We start from the raw sequence: 19,328 nt of genomic DNA, 5'->3' as shown, positions 1-19,328 counted from the left end.
GCATTTTAATCTCGTTTCCTTGCAACGATGAACTTTTCAATAACTCACATGTTCTTCATATTATGACGTTTCTTACCCGGGATTTGGATATACAAGTTCAGCAAACAATTTTGTGAGTTGCTTACTAACATTATTTGCAGACTTGCAATTATTTCAGTCTGTTATTTGGAATGTATTATATTCCTTCCTATATAAATGACAAACATGACAAACACCTTCTTGGAGGCTGCACCTTACTTAAATACGATGGTAACCCAGGGAATATTTTTGGCACAGCTTCTGGTAAAAGCTGGTCTTTGACGAGGAAACTCGTGACAGTTCCCATCAGAATCCTTGTAAGTCTCCACTCTTGATACGTCACTTTCTTCAAAATGTTTAATGTAAACAACACTTATATTTGATGGAGTCGAGTCCTTTCTGGGGATATTTCTTGTCCATCGTTTTCTGTTTTCCTCTTCAGTAGGGAATCTGAACACTGAGATGTAACCCTCTTCATTGCTGGATTTGTAGTTGCTGTTGCAACCAGGAACACAACATTTTTCTGGCATCTGCAAATAGAATGATGCATTAATTGCTAACATCTTACATCAAAATACTATTATGTAAAAATAGCAAATGAGAATTTAAGTGGACTGGTTTTTTCTACTGCTTGGACATCACGAAACACAAGTATACAATAGAATCAAATGTGTAGAAATATTCATAATATTAACACAAATCACTTAGGAGAAGATTCTGATATTAACCTTATGAATTCAAAACTTTATTTTCGAATTGTATCTAGAATATAGTAGAACTTTTGTTGCAATTGTGTAGACGAAAGTCGTTCACGTAGCACACTTGCACATATACATGTAAAAACACTACAAACTTCACAGAATTGTATACTTACATTGTGTTATATCTTCTACTGTAGTCACGACTACCTGCTATAATTTTTGCAGAGTCCAGTATAGCATAATTACACTGTAATGTCGGATAAAACAGACACCGCGAAAGTACGTAAACAGCTGCTTCCGTTCGCTGCCTTATAGCCACAGCCATGCGGTAGGCCTTAACGTAACGTTGCCACATTTCAGTCCTCCGGCCTCTAATACAGGCGGCCGTGATCATCTGCTTTGCGGAGCTACTCGTCTGTAAATGCTTGTAGCGACACATATCTTTGATGGCTAGCTTGAGATCACTGGTGTAAACTGTGAAGTTAAACTTTGGTTTGTTGACATGTGAAAGGCAACGGGAGCGCAAGGAGGTGGACGAGTTCTGCTAAGGCGAAGGAACTTTATGAAATGATAGCCAGACGTTTAGCATGGTTTACGACGCCAGTGGGGCGTAAAGTAGTTTTTGCAGGAGTATTTACTGCCGGAATGAGTTTCATGTCAATCAATTATTTTCCAAATACATTTTTTCTTGATGATTTTCGAGAGTTTATGCAGTTATACAGGTGACTATTCACTTTAGTTGCCACTTTTGGAATTAGGTATTTTGAGCTCTAGGCTGTATTAATATTCCCCGTCTTGGACCTTTTTTCACACCGTTAGGGATGCCCAGCTGTGATTCGTTGTGTGTGGAAATTAGAGTTGCAGAAAATAACGTTTTTTTTTTAACAAAGTCTCATACACACTTCAAACGAAAAAAACTCATTTTGCATCTAATGGTTAGACATGTAAAAGAAAGGAATTTCAGTCTCAGCAAGTACCAGCGTAAACAGAGATAATTTTGTTTCTGCGTGGGAAAGTACAAATTACAGTAGTACTAGAGTAACTAGCGTAGCCTTAGAAAATACATTCTGTATAGAAACTTCTCTTATCTTAAATACTTATATAAGTCAAAAATGTTTTGAATCATTGTTTACAGTATTGAAGGGCGAGCTATATTTTAAGTGGCGTTTAGATGAGACACCGATTTCTTAGCATGATATCCAGTAAATGAAATGGGAAGGCATCTACACGTTGCGTTATAGGGTAACTTGTAATAAAGGTGTTTTTTATTTTGGGTATCAACAATGTCAATAAGTGCTCTTTTTTTATGTAGTGTCTGCATTTTACTACATATACGTGCAAGTTCTTTAACGTGATTTGATTTTGTGGAATGTTAGCTGACAGGTATATTGCATTTTTCAGGCATGGCCTAGCAGTCCCTATACCAGAAGACGTCTTGAAACGTTTTCAGGTAGTAATGGATGATATGAAAGTCTCTTCAAACGAAAGATCATTAATAAAGCCGTTTACTGTGTATGGTTTTGACACATTTCATGCAGGATCAACATACACTAAACAAGGGGCAGTTGTTGGAATACCATCATTTTTCCATTATTCCTCTGTAGATCAAGTGGACAAGACAGTCATTAAGGCAAGTAACATATCAGCTCTATCCAGTTTGTTGTTGGTGTAGTAAAATTGTTACTTTGGGGACAGTAGTACGCAATGGCAGAGTACAACATATATGCCTACTCCATTTTAGTTGAAAATGAAAAATCTTGTAGCTACAAGTCAGTTTTGGCTCTCTTGAACCGTATTCATATACTTGTTAAACTATGAGTAATTTGAAGTTCATAATATACTTGAAGTTCTTTATAACAAGTACACCCCCATCCATTACCTTTGTTTTACCACTTGTATCCTGATACTTTGATAGAATTCACATGGTTGTATGTCAGTTTCCATATTGGTTGATAGTATTTATTTATTTATTTTTCATCACAGATAGAAGTTGAATGGGCTGTATCATATTCTTCAATACTTTTGGCTTTATATGTATTTAATCCAAAGTAACGTTTTGTGTGTCTGGGCCCGAGCTCCTAATCAGTAACTGTTTCTTCCCCAATTTACTGTTGTTTATATTATCTATAGCCCCACTTCGAATCATTTTCATAAATGCTACTGTATTATTGATAACAATGTTAGACAAGAAAATAGTAGCCTACCATTTATTTTCTGTGAAGATGACAAACTTCATCAGAAAAATTGGAACAATTAGAAAATCAACACACAGAAGTGTAACGAGAGTTTTGAACTACATCTTTAAAATTTTTTAGCTAGTCACTAATATGACTAGCACTAATCTTGCCATAGTGACTGCTCTAGAGCTGATGATGTGTGAACTATTCTTAGTCCCACTTGGTGCATCCATGACAGAAATTTCACAAAAATTGACTGTCAAATTCATTTCATGTCCTTCAATAAGTTTGAATAGCATGAGGAGAAGCCATGATTGTGTATTTGAAGGTTTTTGTGGCTTCCCAGTGAGAGATGGGATTAACTTGCATCCTCCATTTCTTTGTATTGTATCTCCTTCATTCTTTCATAATTTGTCAATTATTGAGACTCAATAATCTTTAGAAGATATTATTTGCAGAGAAATGAATCTTAATCCTAGGATATCACATATCAAGTTTGACAGACATTCTGAAATCCAGGTTTTAGTAGTCAGAAATATTGAAGTGTTTGCAACGGGGTGTCAGTGCCTCAGACTCATCTAAATCCAATATGGCAAGCATGATGTCACTTGGGCAAACATAACGTACACACAACAATAATTTATTTGTACAAAATATTTAAAATAATATAGAAACTAATATATCACCTACTAGAAATTGAGAGCTTTTGATGGGGACGGTCCGAACAACTCATCCAATGAAACTGTAAGGCAGGGGAGCCAGTCTTAATCCTTTCTGAAACCGATTTGAATTCGCCACCTCCAGGAGCTTTTATTAATACACACCTCAGGTTCAAAATTAAAAAAAAAAAAAAAAAAAACTAGTCTATGATTTACAGTTAATTGGTTGTCACCCTTCCCTCAGATCCCTATATGAAGCAAAAGAATCAAAAACAATAGTCACCCTCTCTTCAGTGCGGGGGATTAACCCTACAAGTATCCACAACTCCCCTCCACCCCCCACCACCTTCCCCAATTTCACTTCCCGAAATCTGACTCATCAGTTTCCACAACTATCCCAGGCACGCACACACACACACACACACACACACACACACACACACACACACACACACACACACACACACACACACCAAACCCCCGTCAACTAACCTCTCTTAACCCCCGTCAACTAACCACCCTTGGCCTGTACAGCTTACTCACTACCCTCAGAAAAATACGATAATGCCCAGGGACGTTCTTCTGCCAGCAATACTCATCTAAATGAGATTGCAAGTTAGAAGAGCACCTCTTCCTCCTCCCTCTGACTGATTTAACCACCCGCCAAAACCACTCTATTGTATTAATACGTTCCCCAAGTTTGTAATTTTTAAACTGTAAACTATGATTTACAATTAAATGATCATAACCCTCTTCCTCAACCCTGTATAATGAAACAGCATCTGAAACTACAGACTACCCTTCTAAATACACTCTTCAATTGACTCCACCAATTGCCTGTTAGTACGCTCCTCCAAAACCCTCAAAACACAGTCGGCATACCCCCCCCCCCCTAAAAAAAAAAACCCACACCCATAAACCAACCAGAGACTTCCTCTTCCCAAACTGTGATTTGTCTATCTCAAACCATACCCCCGGTCCACCCAACATACCCCTATACTTCACATACTCAGGACACATTTCCCTACAAAAAGAAAACCAGTGTAACACCATACTCCCACTCACTCCAGTTTCATGTGCACAAAAACTAATAGAGGACCTATAACAAATATAGTAAGTCATCAAAACAATCTCGTGGCCAACCTGGATTTCTCGAACCAGGTGCCACGTTCATGGAACACCAAAGGTTGTCCTTCCGACACCAAAACATGTACCCGTCCCAGGTCCAAGATGATGGAACTCTCGCCAGCCTCATATTTTCTCAGCAGACACTACATCTGACAATCTCTGCTATTAATGCAAGCATCTGCAGAAACTTGATCAAGGACATCATGTCCTCCCCCTATCTCCGCCTGCAGCCTTGCGCTATTGAACTTGATTGTCATATCCGTACCTAACAAGAGAAGCTACACAATAAATTAAACTGCACCACAAACAGAAAACCAATAACACCAATCGAAAACACAAACACACCCAAAAAAAGAAAAATTGATAACTCACGGAAAACAATTTCAATCCTTAAGTCACAGAGACTGCCAATACTCCACTCTGCCAGCATTAAAGCTCCAATGAACCCAATACACCACATAACACTCAGACCCCCCCACCCCACCCCACTCCCTCCCTTCCCCCCTCCCCCCCTCTCTCTCTCTCTCCCTCCCCCCCCCTCTCCCCCCCCCCCTCTCTCTCTCTCTCTCTCTCTCTCTCTCTCTCTCTCTCTCTCTCTCTCTCTCTCTCTCTCTCACACACACACACACACACACACACACACACACACACACACACACACACACACGCGCGCCAATTTGGGGTTTGATGAGATGAACATGATTGAAACACATTAATCAACAATGGCCCATGTCAGTGTACTCAAGAACTGGCAAATGTGAACTGTAATGATTCTTCCACCGTGAGACATTTGCATGCAATGTGGAAGGGGAAGGTTGTGGCTCCAAGCCAAGCCAGAATCACAAAAATCAGCAGGTGGTGTACATCTCTGCTTGCTCGTCATCAATTGGCTCATCAACAGTGCCAACAATTCCTATCCAGCATCATTACTGGTGACAAGAAATTATGTCTTTATGCTAACATAAGGAAAGAAAGGAATGGTTGAGCCCAAACAAAACAGCAATTCCCCATGCAAAGTCCTGCACGCACCCACAAAAGGTAATGTTATGCATCTGGTGGAAAAGTGTGTGTGTGGTATACTACGAATTGATTCCCTGAGATGTAACCAACACTCCTGACATTTATTTTCGGCTACTGAGATGATGTGCAGATGCAACAAAGGAACAGTAACCTGGAAAACTGCGTGAAGTGATGCTACTCCACACTAACGTCCATCCGCATTCTGATAGACTGACAAAAAACAAGTCATCCCAGCATTGGCAAACTATTGTAAATAATGAAGGAGAATATATTATTGATGACTAAAGTGTCGGTTACATGTATCTGTTGTGTTTATTAAACTTATGGAAAAAAAATACTATGAACTTATGCAGCAACCAAATAGATTGCACATGTTTGTAGTGAGCGATCAGTCTTTCGTGCATAAGTTTTTAATTGGAACTGAATTAATGAAATTAATAAATTCAGAAGTGTGAAGTATTTTAGCTCAAAATAGTTCAGGTAAGATGCACCACCAGGTAAGAGAAAATATAACTTTTCAGAAGTTATGCGTTATACCAGTGTGCTAATGCCATGAGCTAAAGCACACTCTTGTGCAGACTGGAAACACTCAGATTGAAGTGAAGGCAAGATGATGACAGGCTACTGCCACTCATATTCCTTGGTTGTCTGTAAGAGCTATTGGTCACTGAGAGTGAGACATTACTATCTTCGATTACTTCCATACACTTAAGTAGTTCATGTGATTAAATGGCTGTTCTTACCATCATACTTGCTATTTTATGAGATACTGTACTTTGTTCTACATACAGGAAAATTATTAACCTCGTGCTGTTCTTACACGTGACTACTAAAAACTGTACCTTTACCACAGGTTTAGCTATTTGTGTGTTACTTACACACCAACTGAATTAATTTTGTAAAGTATCTTTCACTTGATCTTATGTGACTGATATCACTTTAGAATGCCCTTGTATGAGGTCAAATGTGGTCTTTGTGTTAAATAAAAATCTATTACAACTGGGGTTGCTATTTTTGTCAGTATTGAGAGATAGACTGTCATTACTGTCAGATGATATTTCAGGACAAGTAAGTGCAACACTTATTGCCACTTATTGAAACAAGAACATCTGCACAACTAATACAGCTGTTATCAAATCACATGCCTCTGTCCAAAAGGAAAACTACACATACCAATTTATACGTTTAACACGCGTAGTGAATCAGGTCTTGCATCTCTCTAACAATAAAATCACTTTTCATCATAATAAAAAATTGTGTGACGAGACATTCCATCACACTGTTCCATTCCATATTATGAGATACATACTAAAACTGCTGCTGTACTTGTAGGAGGCAAATCTTACTATGAATAATTTATTCTATAAGAAGGAAATGTAGCTCAGAATATTATTACAGTCACAAGCACATTGAAATGTACTTACTTCGAGAAGGCACAACACCAAATATTTTTGACAGCAATACATGTGGCGATACTGAGAATTGATCTTAATGTTTAAATGCTAAGCAACTATGTCCCTCTATATTTAATGAATTTGTGGATAATGTGAGATTCCAAAAACCAACCGTATCCAACTTTTAGAATTTTTGAGTAATGTGAGCAATACATGACCAAAGATTATCATATTTGGAAATTTTATGGCTACTGCTTTGTCAAGGTTAAATGAAAGAGAGAGAAGACTTTACAGTGTCTTAACAGATATTGCTGTAAACCGTCACCTTCAACGCTTTTTTTTAAGTCATATCATGCTGCTAATACGAGATGGTGCCCACATTGCTCTTTAATGTGTGCACTGATATTTAAAAAGGAGCAAGAAGCTCGTCCTCCTTTGTTCTCTGGCCTGTTAACATCACTTTTCAAGCAACTCTGACACTCTGCTCAAGAAAGCTCAAGGACCTTAGTATCCATGCAAAACAAGAGTGAACCAAAGTTTGCAGTATCACTTGTCTGCTCCGACTCGTGATGTAAGTGTATTGTGTGATGTCATGGTGGTGCAGCACATTTCAAATGGATCGTGTTTGTAAGGGGAATGTTGGAGTATGTAGTGGTGCTCTCCAGTGTGGGATGTTTAAGTATCTAAATTGTTTGAGAGTGATGTTAGTAATTTATTGGACCTCTTGAGTGCTGCTTGTGAAACGATTCTTTCAAACAGGCTAACCTACTGAGCAGTATGTCACCATGACCTGGTGTTTGCTTTCACATTAGTTGGCTTTGCCAACTCAAAACCAAACTGCCACCGTCCACCTAACCTTGACCCTGAGAAGCTACATATTGGTCTCTGTCCACAATATGTACCCCCCCCCCCCCCCCCCAGTTCAGTGTTGATACCAACTAACTATTCAACTGCGAAAATACACACCTAAAGCTGTGTCACCACAGCAGTCATTAAAATTACGTTACTAGTCAAAACCAACACATAGTATCAAATATTCTACTTGACCCAATTGTGATTTCAGTTTTTCTATTGTGGTTCTGATGACTGCTGAGGATTTTATTTGCGTAATTTCTGGGTTTGTATTTGTTTTGGTTTGACTTCATTATTAGGCTTGTAGTATTATTTAGTTTGCCCCCACTCAAACCCCCAATTAATGTGATTATCCCATTAGTTATATGTTGTTTCTGTAATTAAACATTTTTTATATCAAGATCACTTGACATTTTCATTGTATTTTGCAGTGACCTATTTTGGCAGTCATGCTGTCATCATCGGATCTACAACATACCAAAAGTAAAACCATTACAAGGAGAATTTGTCACTGTCTACAAACCTGTATACCAGTGATAACAAGTACATAAATATTAGTTTTGATACCTTTGGAAAATTCTTAACGTGCATACATACCACCAATTCAATGAGAACACTTTCCACTCATAAGAAACACCACCAATTAATGGTTTGTCAAAGACCTAGAAAAAACTATGTAAAATACCCATTGCACAAGAGTGGAGGTGATCAAATGGAACATGCCAGTCATGGCCAAACGACATCGCAGGTAGGCTACAGCAGAGTGAGCCATTAGATGATTGGTTAACAGGTGGCCTATGAGTGCATATATCAGTAATTGGCATTCTTACAATGGTAAACTTGGAGAATCCTCAATTGAAATTCTTAAAAAAAACTGCACTAGAGAATCATTACACCGTGGGATCCAAAATATACTGTAGGATTGAGTGCTTGACATCCATATAGGTACTAATTTAAGGCAAAAACTTTCATCACTAGAGTGAATGGCATCATATGCTAGTACAGTATACCATTATTTGTACACCATATTGTGTATGACATAATCAAAATATGATCCCTCAGATCAAAAATCCACATGTACAAGATTCTTACAGGTGGAATATCCAGATCACCAGAGGACGGTCTGGGTCATATGTGCATAAGTACATAACCATAGACATCACATTCATTAGAATTTAAAATTACAAAAACAAAAAATACAAAAACACTTTTTAGTGCAATTGCAAAAGCTTTTTACCATTTTTCACCTTTTCTTAAAAAACTGTTTCAGATATTTTTCAAAAGCCTATAAAAATTCCAAAAATTAGAAACAAACTTATTTGAAAAGTGGGTCCTACAGATATACAGAGAACTTTTACAGAAATATACTGTAACAAATGTTAATGGAAACTGCCACAAGTTTACAGGCTGTAATAACCTATAACCAATGAGATGGAAATGACAGACAAGAAACACTGCATTTATAAATAATTCAGTGAGTAGCAGTATCAAATAACCAACACCAACTTGTCTTACTAACAGGCCATTGTATTCAGACACTTGCATACAATGTATGCACACATTTGTAGACAAAAATAGCACACACTGTTGGTAACCAAACACATGGATTGACAGGGATCTATTGAAGCCACAGAAACGTAAGTAAGCTGCAACAGTTTTACAGTTGAGTTGGCAAGGTTTATCTGCTGTCAGGTATCATGATGAGATCTTGGGACCTCATGTGCAGTTGTTCTCAGACTTCATATTGATGGATGATAATGCTCGACGTTGTAGAGCGCGTGTGGCTAATATTTGCTTAGAAATGGAAGATATTGTACAAATGTTATGGGCTGCTTGCTCTCCTGGTTTGACATCCATGATTATAATAACAGAAAAAAAAGACTAACACTATCCTTTACTCAACCTATCCTTGGTATCCTGCTATAAAAATTTTCGACAACAGATGAAATAAAATGTCTGATAGACAGCAGTAATAGCTTCAAAAATAAATTGAAATCATATCTCCTTGACAACTCCTTCTAGACCATAGATGAATTCTTGAATAGGAATAAATAAATCCATAAATATAGTATATGCATTATGTGCCATTTAAGGGAATGGAGTAAATAATAGAAACATTAATCTTTAACTCTGTATTGTTATATATATGTGTGCATTTCTTTTGCACTTGACACGTTCCACATCATAACGGCTACCGTACCGCATGATTGATCAATGGAACACGCAACCAACCAACCAACTAACTACATAACTTAGCATAAGAACCTACAGCATGAAAACTTGTACTACTAGTAGACTAAAAACCAATATTACTAACCTGTGTTTATGAAGGAAAAACAAATCATTAAAACACTAGCGTGTGTGACACCAACCATACTGGGACCGAAATTAAAGCAGCAAACTGATACTTCCTTATCCTACATCTAACTCAGGGCATAATCATACCAGATGTCCGTATGATTGCGTTCTCCTGGTAGATGCCATTCCGGTCAACAGACAACCACACCCACGATGACATCTTGTCACCTACCAGGCAGGGTAGTTTTTGCTGGATAGTGTCACATCCACAATCACTGTGGGCACAGACAGTGCTGTATGGCACAGGGAAGACACCTACCAGACACTCTGCAGTGGAGGACCATATGGAGAATGGAAGCAGGAGATTGCAAACTGATGTGGCCCTATGACTTTTTGTGAATTTTTCTGTTTGTTTGTTTGTTTTTTCTCCTCAGATGTAGAGACAGTTTATAGAGACCCAAACTGTATCCTGACAGCCAGGGAGGGACCAATCACATATGACATCAGAAAGAGAGGATCGTTATTTGGCTGTAAGGACACAACACTACCACCTTAGTACAGCACGGCAACTGGCATCTGACCTTGCAGCATTCACTGGGCTTGTTGAATCGAGGCAAACAGTGTACAGAAGGCTTCAGCAGAGTGACCTTTACTGTCAGACCTGGTGTAAGTGTACCTCTAGCATGTCTTTATAGAAGGGAACGTGTAGAGTGGAGTCGTCAACATGTTGCTTCAACAGTCAAACAGTGGGGCAATGTTCTTTTCACAGAAGAGTAGCAGTTTGGTTTCGTGAGTGATTCTCAACATACTCGCATCTGGAGGGAAAGCTTTATTTTTACCTTTCGAACACCCAGTCATGAAATTTTACAGTTGAGTTGGCAAGGTTTAACTGTTGTCAGGTATTGTGATGAGATCTTGGGACCTCATGTGCAGTTGTTGCGAAGTGCTGTGGGCTCATACGTGATGTTATAGAGCACGTGTGGCTGATATTTGCTTAGAAATGGAAGATATTGTACAAATGTTATGGGCTGCTCACTCTCCCAGTTTGAATCCCATAGAGCATGTCCGAGATGTACTAGGGAGATAGGTTGCATCACATCAGCATGCACCACCTACTCTCCAAAACTGGTGATCAGTGCTACAGGAAGAATTGGTGTTATTGCCTCAGCATGAGACTGATGACATCATTCACAGCATACTCCATCAATGTCTGTATGGTTGCCAGAAGTGGTCGCAACCTGTCCTGAGCATATTAACCAGATATAGGAATGTGTGTGCTAATCTGTTAAGTTGGAAAAAAGAACAATGATGTCTACCATTACACATGTTGACTTGGTTAACTTAAGTATCCTTCAAATTTTTTTCTACTTTAGTATCACCTGTTTATACTGTTTTCTGGCAATATAAGTGCAACCTTGCTAAGTTTCTGTTTGTTGCTTTAATTTTGGACACCAGTGTACATAATATGACATCATTCACACAGCTCTGAATTGGTAGATACCATGACAGGTGAAACCAAACCAACTCAGGTGCGTTCCACGTTCTTATTGTACTACAATATTGATTGAAAGTGTATAATAATAAGCCTCTGTATTTTAAGATAAAGATCATGGATTACTTGTCATTAGACATTGCTTGGAATAAGACATATTCTATAAGAGGAAAGGGCACCAAATTGGAAACAATATCTATAGGTACTGAAATATGTAACCGGGTGACAACAGCCCACATGGGGCAATATACCAATGTTTGACCAAGACACTGTGCAGACATGTCAACTGTGAAACCTACATGTGCTGTAATAAGTGGATTATGTGAGGATGGGTTACAAAACAATAATTTAAAAATGGTACTTACTAGTTCAGCTAGTGGAAAACGTATGTCTTATGTGAATGACAGTGTCTAACTTTCAACCTATGATATCAGCACAGCATGTGCATTGGAGATCATTGCAATATAGGTGATGCAGTGGACTAGTATAATCTATACATACAAGAAACATTGATTTGAGCACAGTATGTGCTGAGGAGATCATTAACAATTGGGTAATGCAGTAAAAAGAGTAATCTATGCAAATAGGAAGCACTTGCAACAGGGAGCATGATTATAAAATCAGAGGAAACACACCCTGTTACTGTCATAAGAAAAATATTTGGACTCAACCATGAGCAGTGTGTGCAAACTGGTCAACTGTTACTGGTAGTGACTACACATACACACTTGCTGTGTTCATCTCAAGCCCACATTCCTAAGTCATCTAGTGCTACTTTTACATACACACAGCAAGTGTTTTTGTAACTGTAAATTTTAATGAATGTGACACATAATTGAGTACCCAGCACAGTGGTTGTTATGACCCAATCTATTCTGTGGTGATCTCTTTGTTTCACCTGTATGGAAAGGTTTTGTTGTGTGCGTGGATTTCTGGTCTGTGAGATTGTACATTGTCATCCATGCTGTGGTGTGCAAACCATGGCATACCGTATTAGCATATGAAGTGTGTTTGACCATTCACACTAGCAGTTTTTGCTTTAAAGGTTGGTATCTCTATGGATGTTAAGTTCTCGGTGTATCATATGGTATGTTTTGGATCCCGTGGTGTAATGCTTCTCTAGTGTAAGAATGTCAATGATTCTTCAGTGTGTGTCTGTGAGAATGTCAAGTACTGACGTGCACACATACACCACCTATTGAATAATCATGTAATGGCTCACTCTGCCTTAGGTTGCCAGCCCATTTAATTTTTCCTGTTACGTCATTGGGCCATGACTCCACATTCCATTTATTCACCTTCAATCTTGGGCACACAGTTGGTGCAATGGATATTTTATATGTTCTTTTTTATGTCTTTTACAAGCCAATGTAGTGGTGTTTCTTATGAGTGTGAAGTGTTCTCATTGTATTAGTTGCATGTATGCATCCTAATAAAATCTTTCCGATGGCATTTAAACTAATGCTAATGTGCTTCTTATCAGCGATATACAGGTTTGTACACAGTGATATATTCTCTATGTAATGGTTTCACTTTTTTACGTTGTAGATCTGATGATGATGGCAAGATTGTCAAGACAGATGATTGTGAAATAAAATGAAAATGCCAAGTTATCATCCTGGCTGCAGAAAATTTTCCAGATATGAAAAAATATTTAATTGCAGAAACAACGTATAACTAAAGGGATATCTGCACTGATTAGTGGGTTTTGGGTGAGACCAGACTAAGGAAAACTACAAGCCTAATAATGAAGACATACCAAAACAAATAGTAACCCAAAAATCACACAGACAAAATCTAGAGCAGTCAACAGAACCACAACAAAAAACTGGTATTGCAAATTTGGTCAAGGAGAATATTAGATAATAGTTTTAGTTTTGACCAGTGACGTAATGTTAATGTATGCTGTGGTGACATCATTTGGTGTGTACTTTCGCAGTTTGATTGTTAGTCGGTGAAGCCACCAAATGTGGCAGAGGATGAGATGTTATGGTGACCAACTGATCTGTAGTTTAGCTCAAGGTCGAGGTTAACTTGTGGAAAAATAAATTGACAATAACTGATACACATAATCTGTCAAGGTAAGGTACAATTTATGTTGGTCTATTTACGGTAGTTTCTGTTAAGACATTGTAAAGGTATCTCCATTCATTTCACTTTGACAAAGCAGTAGCCATAAAATTTCCTATTACGATAATCTTAGATTATATACTGTTAACATTCATGGTAAGTGCTGAAAGCTGGATGTGGTTGGTTTTTGGAACGATATATTATCCACAAATTAATTACTTTCAGAGGGAGATAGTTTGCTTGGTATTTTAACAGTAAGATCAACACTCAGTACTGTCACATGTATTACTGTCACACTTCCTGGCATTGTGCCTGATGAAAGTAAGTACATTTTGGTGTCCTTGTGAATGTAATAATATTCAGGGCTAGGATTTCCTTTTTATAGAATAAATTATTCATAGTAATATTTGTCTCCTGCAAGCACAAAGACAGTTTTAGTATATATCTCAAGATATGGTATGGAACATAGTGATGGAATTTGTTACACAATTTCTTATTTTGATGAAAAGTGATTTTATTGTTAAAAAGGGAAGCAAGACGAGATTTTAAAGTATAAATGGGTAAGTGTAGCTTTCTTTTTGGATTGAGGTATGTTATTTGCTAAGAGGTGTACCAGTTGGGCAGATATTCTTTTTTCAGTAAGTGGCAATAACATTTGCACATTTTTTCCTCCTGAAATATGATCTGCCAGTAATGATAGTCTGTTCCTCAATACTGACAAAAATTGCAACCCCAGTTGTAATTGATTTTTGTTTAAAGCCATGACCACTTGTGACTCCATATAAGGCCATTGCCAGTCAAGTGATACTAATCACCTAAGAACAGATGAAAAATACCTTATCAGAATTAACTCAGTAAGTAATATATATATTCCTGACATCATCAGTCTTGGCGTGATCTGCAATGTGTGATAACTGAACATCGCTATAAAAGCATTTTATTGGCTGACCAATTCTGACAGTGGTGCTGTCATTATGGATCTTATGCTTCAAAAAATGTTTTACAATTTATTGTCAGTGTTGCAAGTCACTTCAAATTGCATATGTACATTCTACTACCATGAAGATCACTACACATTGACATATACAAGACAATAATCCAGCCAAATGCCCTAGCGCCACCTGGTGGATGTATGTGGTGGTCGTTGAATTTACACCACGTCTGTCAGTTGCCAGATGGTGGTTAGCATGAACATTTGCATTTGGTGCAATACAGTTATGTTTGTATCCGAGCATAGTACTTTTATATTTGACATGATTGTAGACTCATGCCCTCTTCATAGGAGAGGGAAGTGCATATGCAATGTGGAGTGACTTGCAACACTATTGCACAGTATATTGTAAAAAAAATTTTAAAGCATAAGATCCGATGATGATAGCATAGCTCTGTCAAAACCAGTCTTCCAATACAATGCTTTTTAGTGATCTTGGCTCATGAAGTTCCCTTCATTCATCACAAGTAATACATAATTACCTAAATCAGTGGCACAAGGTGCAGTTCCTACCAGTCGTGTTTAAGAATGCCATGAGGCCAATAATTGTGCTGTATGTAAAGCAAGTACAGTTTCAAAATAAAAAATGTGACAGTAAAGAAAACAATTTCAGTCAGATGAACAATTCAAGCGTAAGGATGTAGTCGAAGATAGTAATGTCTAGCAGTCAGTAACCAATAGCTCTTACAAGCAACCAAGGAAGATGAATGGCTGTAACCTGTCTTCTTTTTGCCTTCACTTCAATGCGAGGATTTCCAGTCAGCACAAGAGGGTGCTCTAGCTTGTGGCATTAGCACACTGTCTGATATAACACACAATTTCTGAAACATCATATTTTCTCCAATCTGTTGGTGCATCTTACCTAAACTATTTTGAGCTCATATATGCTAAACTTTTCAACTTAACTCAGTTTTAAGTAAAAATTCTATTCCTCAGTTTGTAATCGGACACTTCATGTAGCTCAACAGACAGAACATGTAAGGTACTTTCTATGTTGTGTTTGTTACCTATTTCTGTACTTATGCTCCATAAAAACTGTGCCTTACATGCATCATTTTGACAAGTATCAGATTGTGAATTCATTCTTATCTTTCTTATTTGTTCTTGAGATCTTGGTGTCATTTGATAATGGCATCATATGAGACCAAAACTAGCTGTGATGTTCAATAAAAATCTGTGGCAGCTCATGGTTTTTCACGCTATCATCTGTTGTTGTGGAACTCATCACACTCTTCATAGAGACATTATTTGTTCCTCAGTTCATTAAACCATTAAAATCTGCATTTGGCTCATGCTTCCACTACCAAATATAGGAAATATGTTACTGATGACTTTTATGTGTCATAAACTGGGGTGGGGGGCAAGAATGCCTTGAGCGAACTGCTTGTAGACTGCATTAAAGAGCGTAAAGATACAGTTCAGGGTTGAAAAACAGACATGCATTAATATGCCAAGACAAATAGTTGTAGCAGTTGAAGTCTTGTTTATTTTACCTTAAAGTAGTACACCAAAATTTGAAGTAGAATCAAAATTGTTTTATGTTGACTCATTAAAATATTTTAACATGGTATAAGCTTAGTTGGTAGGAAGGATTTGTGGTTGGTAAGTATTACTTTTGATATTCAACAAACTCCAGAGAAAGGTAATTACTATATGAGTCACCTACATAGCTACTTTTAAAATTTGTAAGAATCATATTCACAGAGGTGGTGATAATAAAGAAGCCACATTTTGTTTATATATAGAAGAATGTGTTAAGGACATGTACCATATGAGTGGAATAGGCAAATTACAAAAAGAAACTGATAGTATGAGGAAAAATAAAAAAAATTTTTGAAAGATTTTAAGGAAGTAGCTCTTTTTCCATAGACTTACCTTCATATCTCCACAAAGTATTGGACAAACTTTGTAGAGGATTGCATTGTAGGCAAGCTTAGGCACTTCCAGTGTTTGAAACAATGTCTGCATATGAGAGCAACCTCATGTGTCCTAATGGGTACTGTAATATGAATGTCGAAGTGTGTACATTAGGGAGTCCTGAAATTTGTGAGTCTTCACAGTCCTGGTAGTACGTATGTTGTCATCATTGAGCAAGATCCCATGCAGTACTTTTGACTGCTCCTGCAGAAATCTTTATACGAGTTTAGGAAGGCATAATTTGGAAAGTAAATCTGTGACTACAATTGTACCTTCAAGTATGATTTTGCACATAATGCATAAGCTGTTTGCTCCCTCCATTTTCATTGATCAAACACTACTGGAGAATACAATAAAATGAGATGAATCTGATCAGGTGGTGTCAATCTGATCATTTGCTGGTTTTTCCACACTTGGATAACTGAGCGTAGCATTTTAACAATTACATTGCAGCTGACCATTATTGTGAATTCTTGACTAATCTATTTACAACAGTGGCATGTTGGAATGCGCACAACCAGAAAATCGCATTGTCAGTAGGTGTGTGATTCTTGTGCTACACTCGTTTAGTCAACACAATAGTGTGGAAACTTCTGCTGGTGCCTGTTACTTCCGAAGTCTAACTGGTAAGTTGCAATATTATTGCTTGCATATGAATGTCTTAAGTGATATAGTTTCATTTTTTTGTTCATTGCTAATACTGCTCAGTCACTATGCAGGCCTAATTGCAAAACTGCATTTTTGTTGGGTGAATCCGATAATGCGAGTATACCCAAAGGTTCTGGGACCAACATGGAAATCCAACTACTAACCAGAATTTCTTCTAAGTACGGTGAAAGCTGTCAAATCAGCATCCAGAAAGCTTCAGAGCAATACGCAGTTCCATATACAGCATTAAATGACAAACTCAAGGAAAGGTACAAATACGAGATGGGCGGCCGACCAGCATTAACCAATAGTGAGGGAAAAAGCCTGGTTGAAGGATTATTGTGTTGTGCAAAATGGGGGTTTCCTTTGAAGAATAATGATGCTAGGGATATTGTACAGGCATATCTCAATTGAGCAGGGAGGATTGAAAAAAGATTTTGTGACAGTCGACGTGGGCATAGTGGGTAAAATCTTTTCAGAAAAGAAAGAAAGAACTAATGGTTAGAGTAAGTGAAAATGTGAAGAGGGCAAAGGCAGCAGTTACCCAAGAAACAGTGATTGATTATTTTAAAAACCTTGAAGTGACCTTGAGTGGTGTCCCTCCCTCCCAACATTATAAACTATGATGAGACAAACTTTTGTGACGATCGCGGACAAGTGAAAGTAATAGTGAAGCGAGGCCCAAGACATTCTGAAAGGATAGTGGATATTTCTAAGTCAAGTATTAGTGTGGTGATAGCAGCAGCTGCCGACAGCTCAGTCCTCCCACTGTACACAGTTTATAGGGCAAAACACCTCTACGATACTTGGACAGAAGAGGACATAACTGGTGCAGGTTATAATAGGAATAAAAGTGATTGGTTTGACCTAACGATGTTAGAATCATGGTTGCCATAATCCCAGCAATTGGAGGGACCTGAAGTGATTATAGGTCGCTATCTCTAGAGTCATCTGTCTTATAACGTGATTAAACTGTGCCAGAAACAGGAAATTAAATTTGTGCTTCTACCACCTAATTCTACTCATTTGTGTCAGCCACCTGATGTGTCCTTTTTTAGACCTTCAAAACTTGCTTGGAGAAATGTGCTAGATGATTGGAAAAGGAAGAATAGAGGCGTGGTGACAAAATCCCTATTTCCCAGGTTGTTGAAGAAAACCTTCAAAAATATAACTATCACGTCCAATAAAATGTAATATCTGGGTTCAGAAAAGCAGGAATTTTTCTTTTCTTTGTGATAAAGTCACTTTACAGATTCCAGAAGCAATCAATAACAATGCACATGGCACCTGTTCATCAGAAGCTTCTTGGGCAGCAGCCTTAAAAATGCAATTGAAACAGATTCACGCTATTGAAACAAAAGGATAGTCCAGTGGCGTCTGGACATTGGTGTGTACGGATATTGTTAGTACATGGATCCCACTTCGTACCCCATTGGAAGCAGTTGCCGTCCGGGTCCACTTGGACTTTGCAGTCACGGTATGCAATCTCTGTCTCTCCTGACAACCCACGTAATCTGCTGCCCTGACTGCCCTCATTCAGCAGTTCCCCCTCTCCCTTTCTCCTCCTTGGGGAATTTAATGCCCATCGCCTTTTGTGGGGCAGTAGTTTTGCATTTAGTCGGGGGCTCCACATTAAACAATTTCTTGCGGACTATGACCTGTGCCTTCTTAATTATGGCTTCCCGACTCATTTTAATGCCGCCCATGGTGCTTTCTCTGCCACTGATCTTCCACTCTCTTCCCCTCCCCTTCTTTCTTCCTTCCTTATGCTGGTTGCCGTACAATGACCTCTCTGATAGTGACCACTTCCCAATGATTCTTTTGTTCCCTTCCCATATCCCGATTACCAGGTTACACTGCTGGGCTGATTAGCCTCTACACAGCTCCCAGGTTGTATTCCCACCTCCTTAGCCAGTTTGGATTGAGGAAGTCGTCTGTGATCTGTCTGGTAAGATAATCTGCA

The 19,328-nt window shown here is 38.2% G+C and overlaps 1 protein-coding gene across 1 annotated transcript in view; it reads left to right on the top strand.

Annotated features, from left to right (window-relative positions):
- The first annotated feature begins 1,208 nt into the window (after positions 1-1,208).
- Positions 1,209-19,328, top strand: part of LOC126471604 (transmembrane protein 177) — a 47,177-nt gene continuing 29,057 nt past the window's right edge. Inside the window, exons 1-2 of the mRNA XM_050099841.1 lie at positions 1,209-1,441; positions 2,121-2,349. Coding sequence (XP_049955798.1) covers positions 1,287-1,441; positions 2,121-2,349 — 384 coding nt within the window. The 5' untranslated portion in view covers positions 1,209-1,286. The remainder of the gene's footprint in view (positions 1,442-2,120; positions 2,350-19,328) is intronic.

This window comes from Schistocerca serialis, chromosome 3, assembly GCF_023864345.2.
Source record: "Schistocerca serialis cubense isolate TAMUIC-IGC-003099 chromosome 3, iqSchSeri2.2, whole genome shotgun sequence".
NCBI lineage: Eukaryota > Metazoa > Arthropoda > Insecta > Orthoptera > Acrididae > Schistocerca > Schistocerca serialis.
The sequence above is the reverse complement of the archived record's forward strand: the minus strand, read 5'-3'. Positions and strand labels throughout refer to the sequence as shown.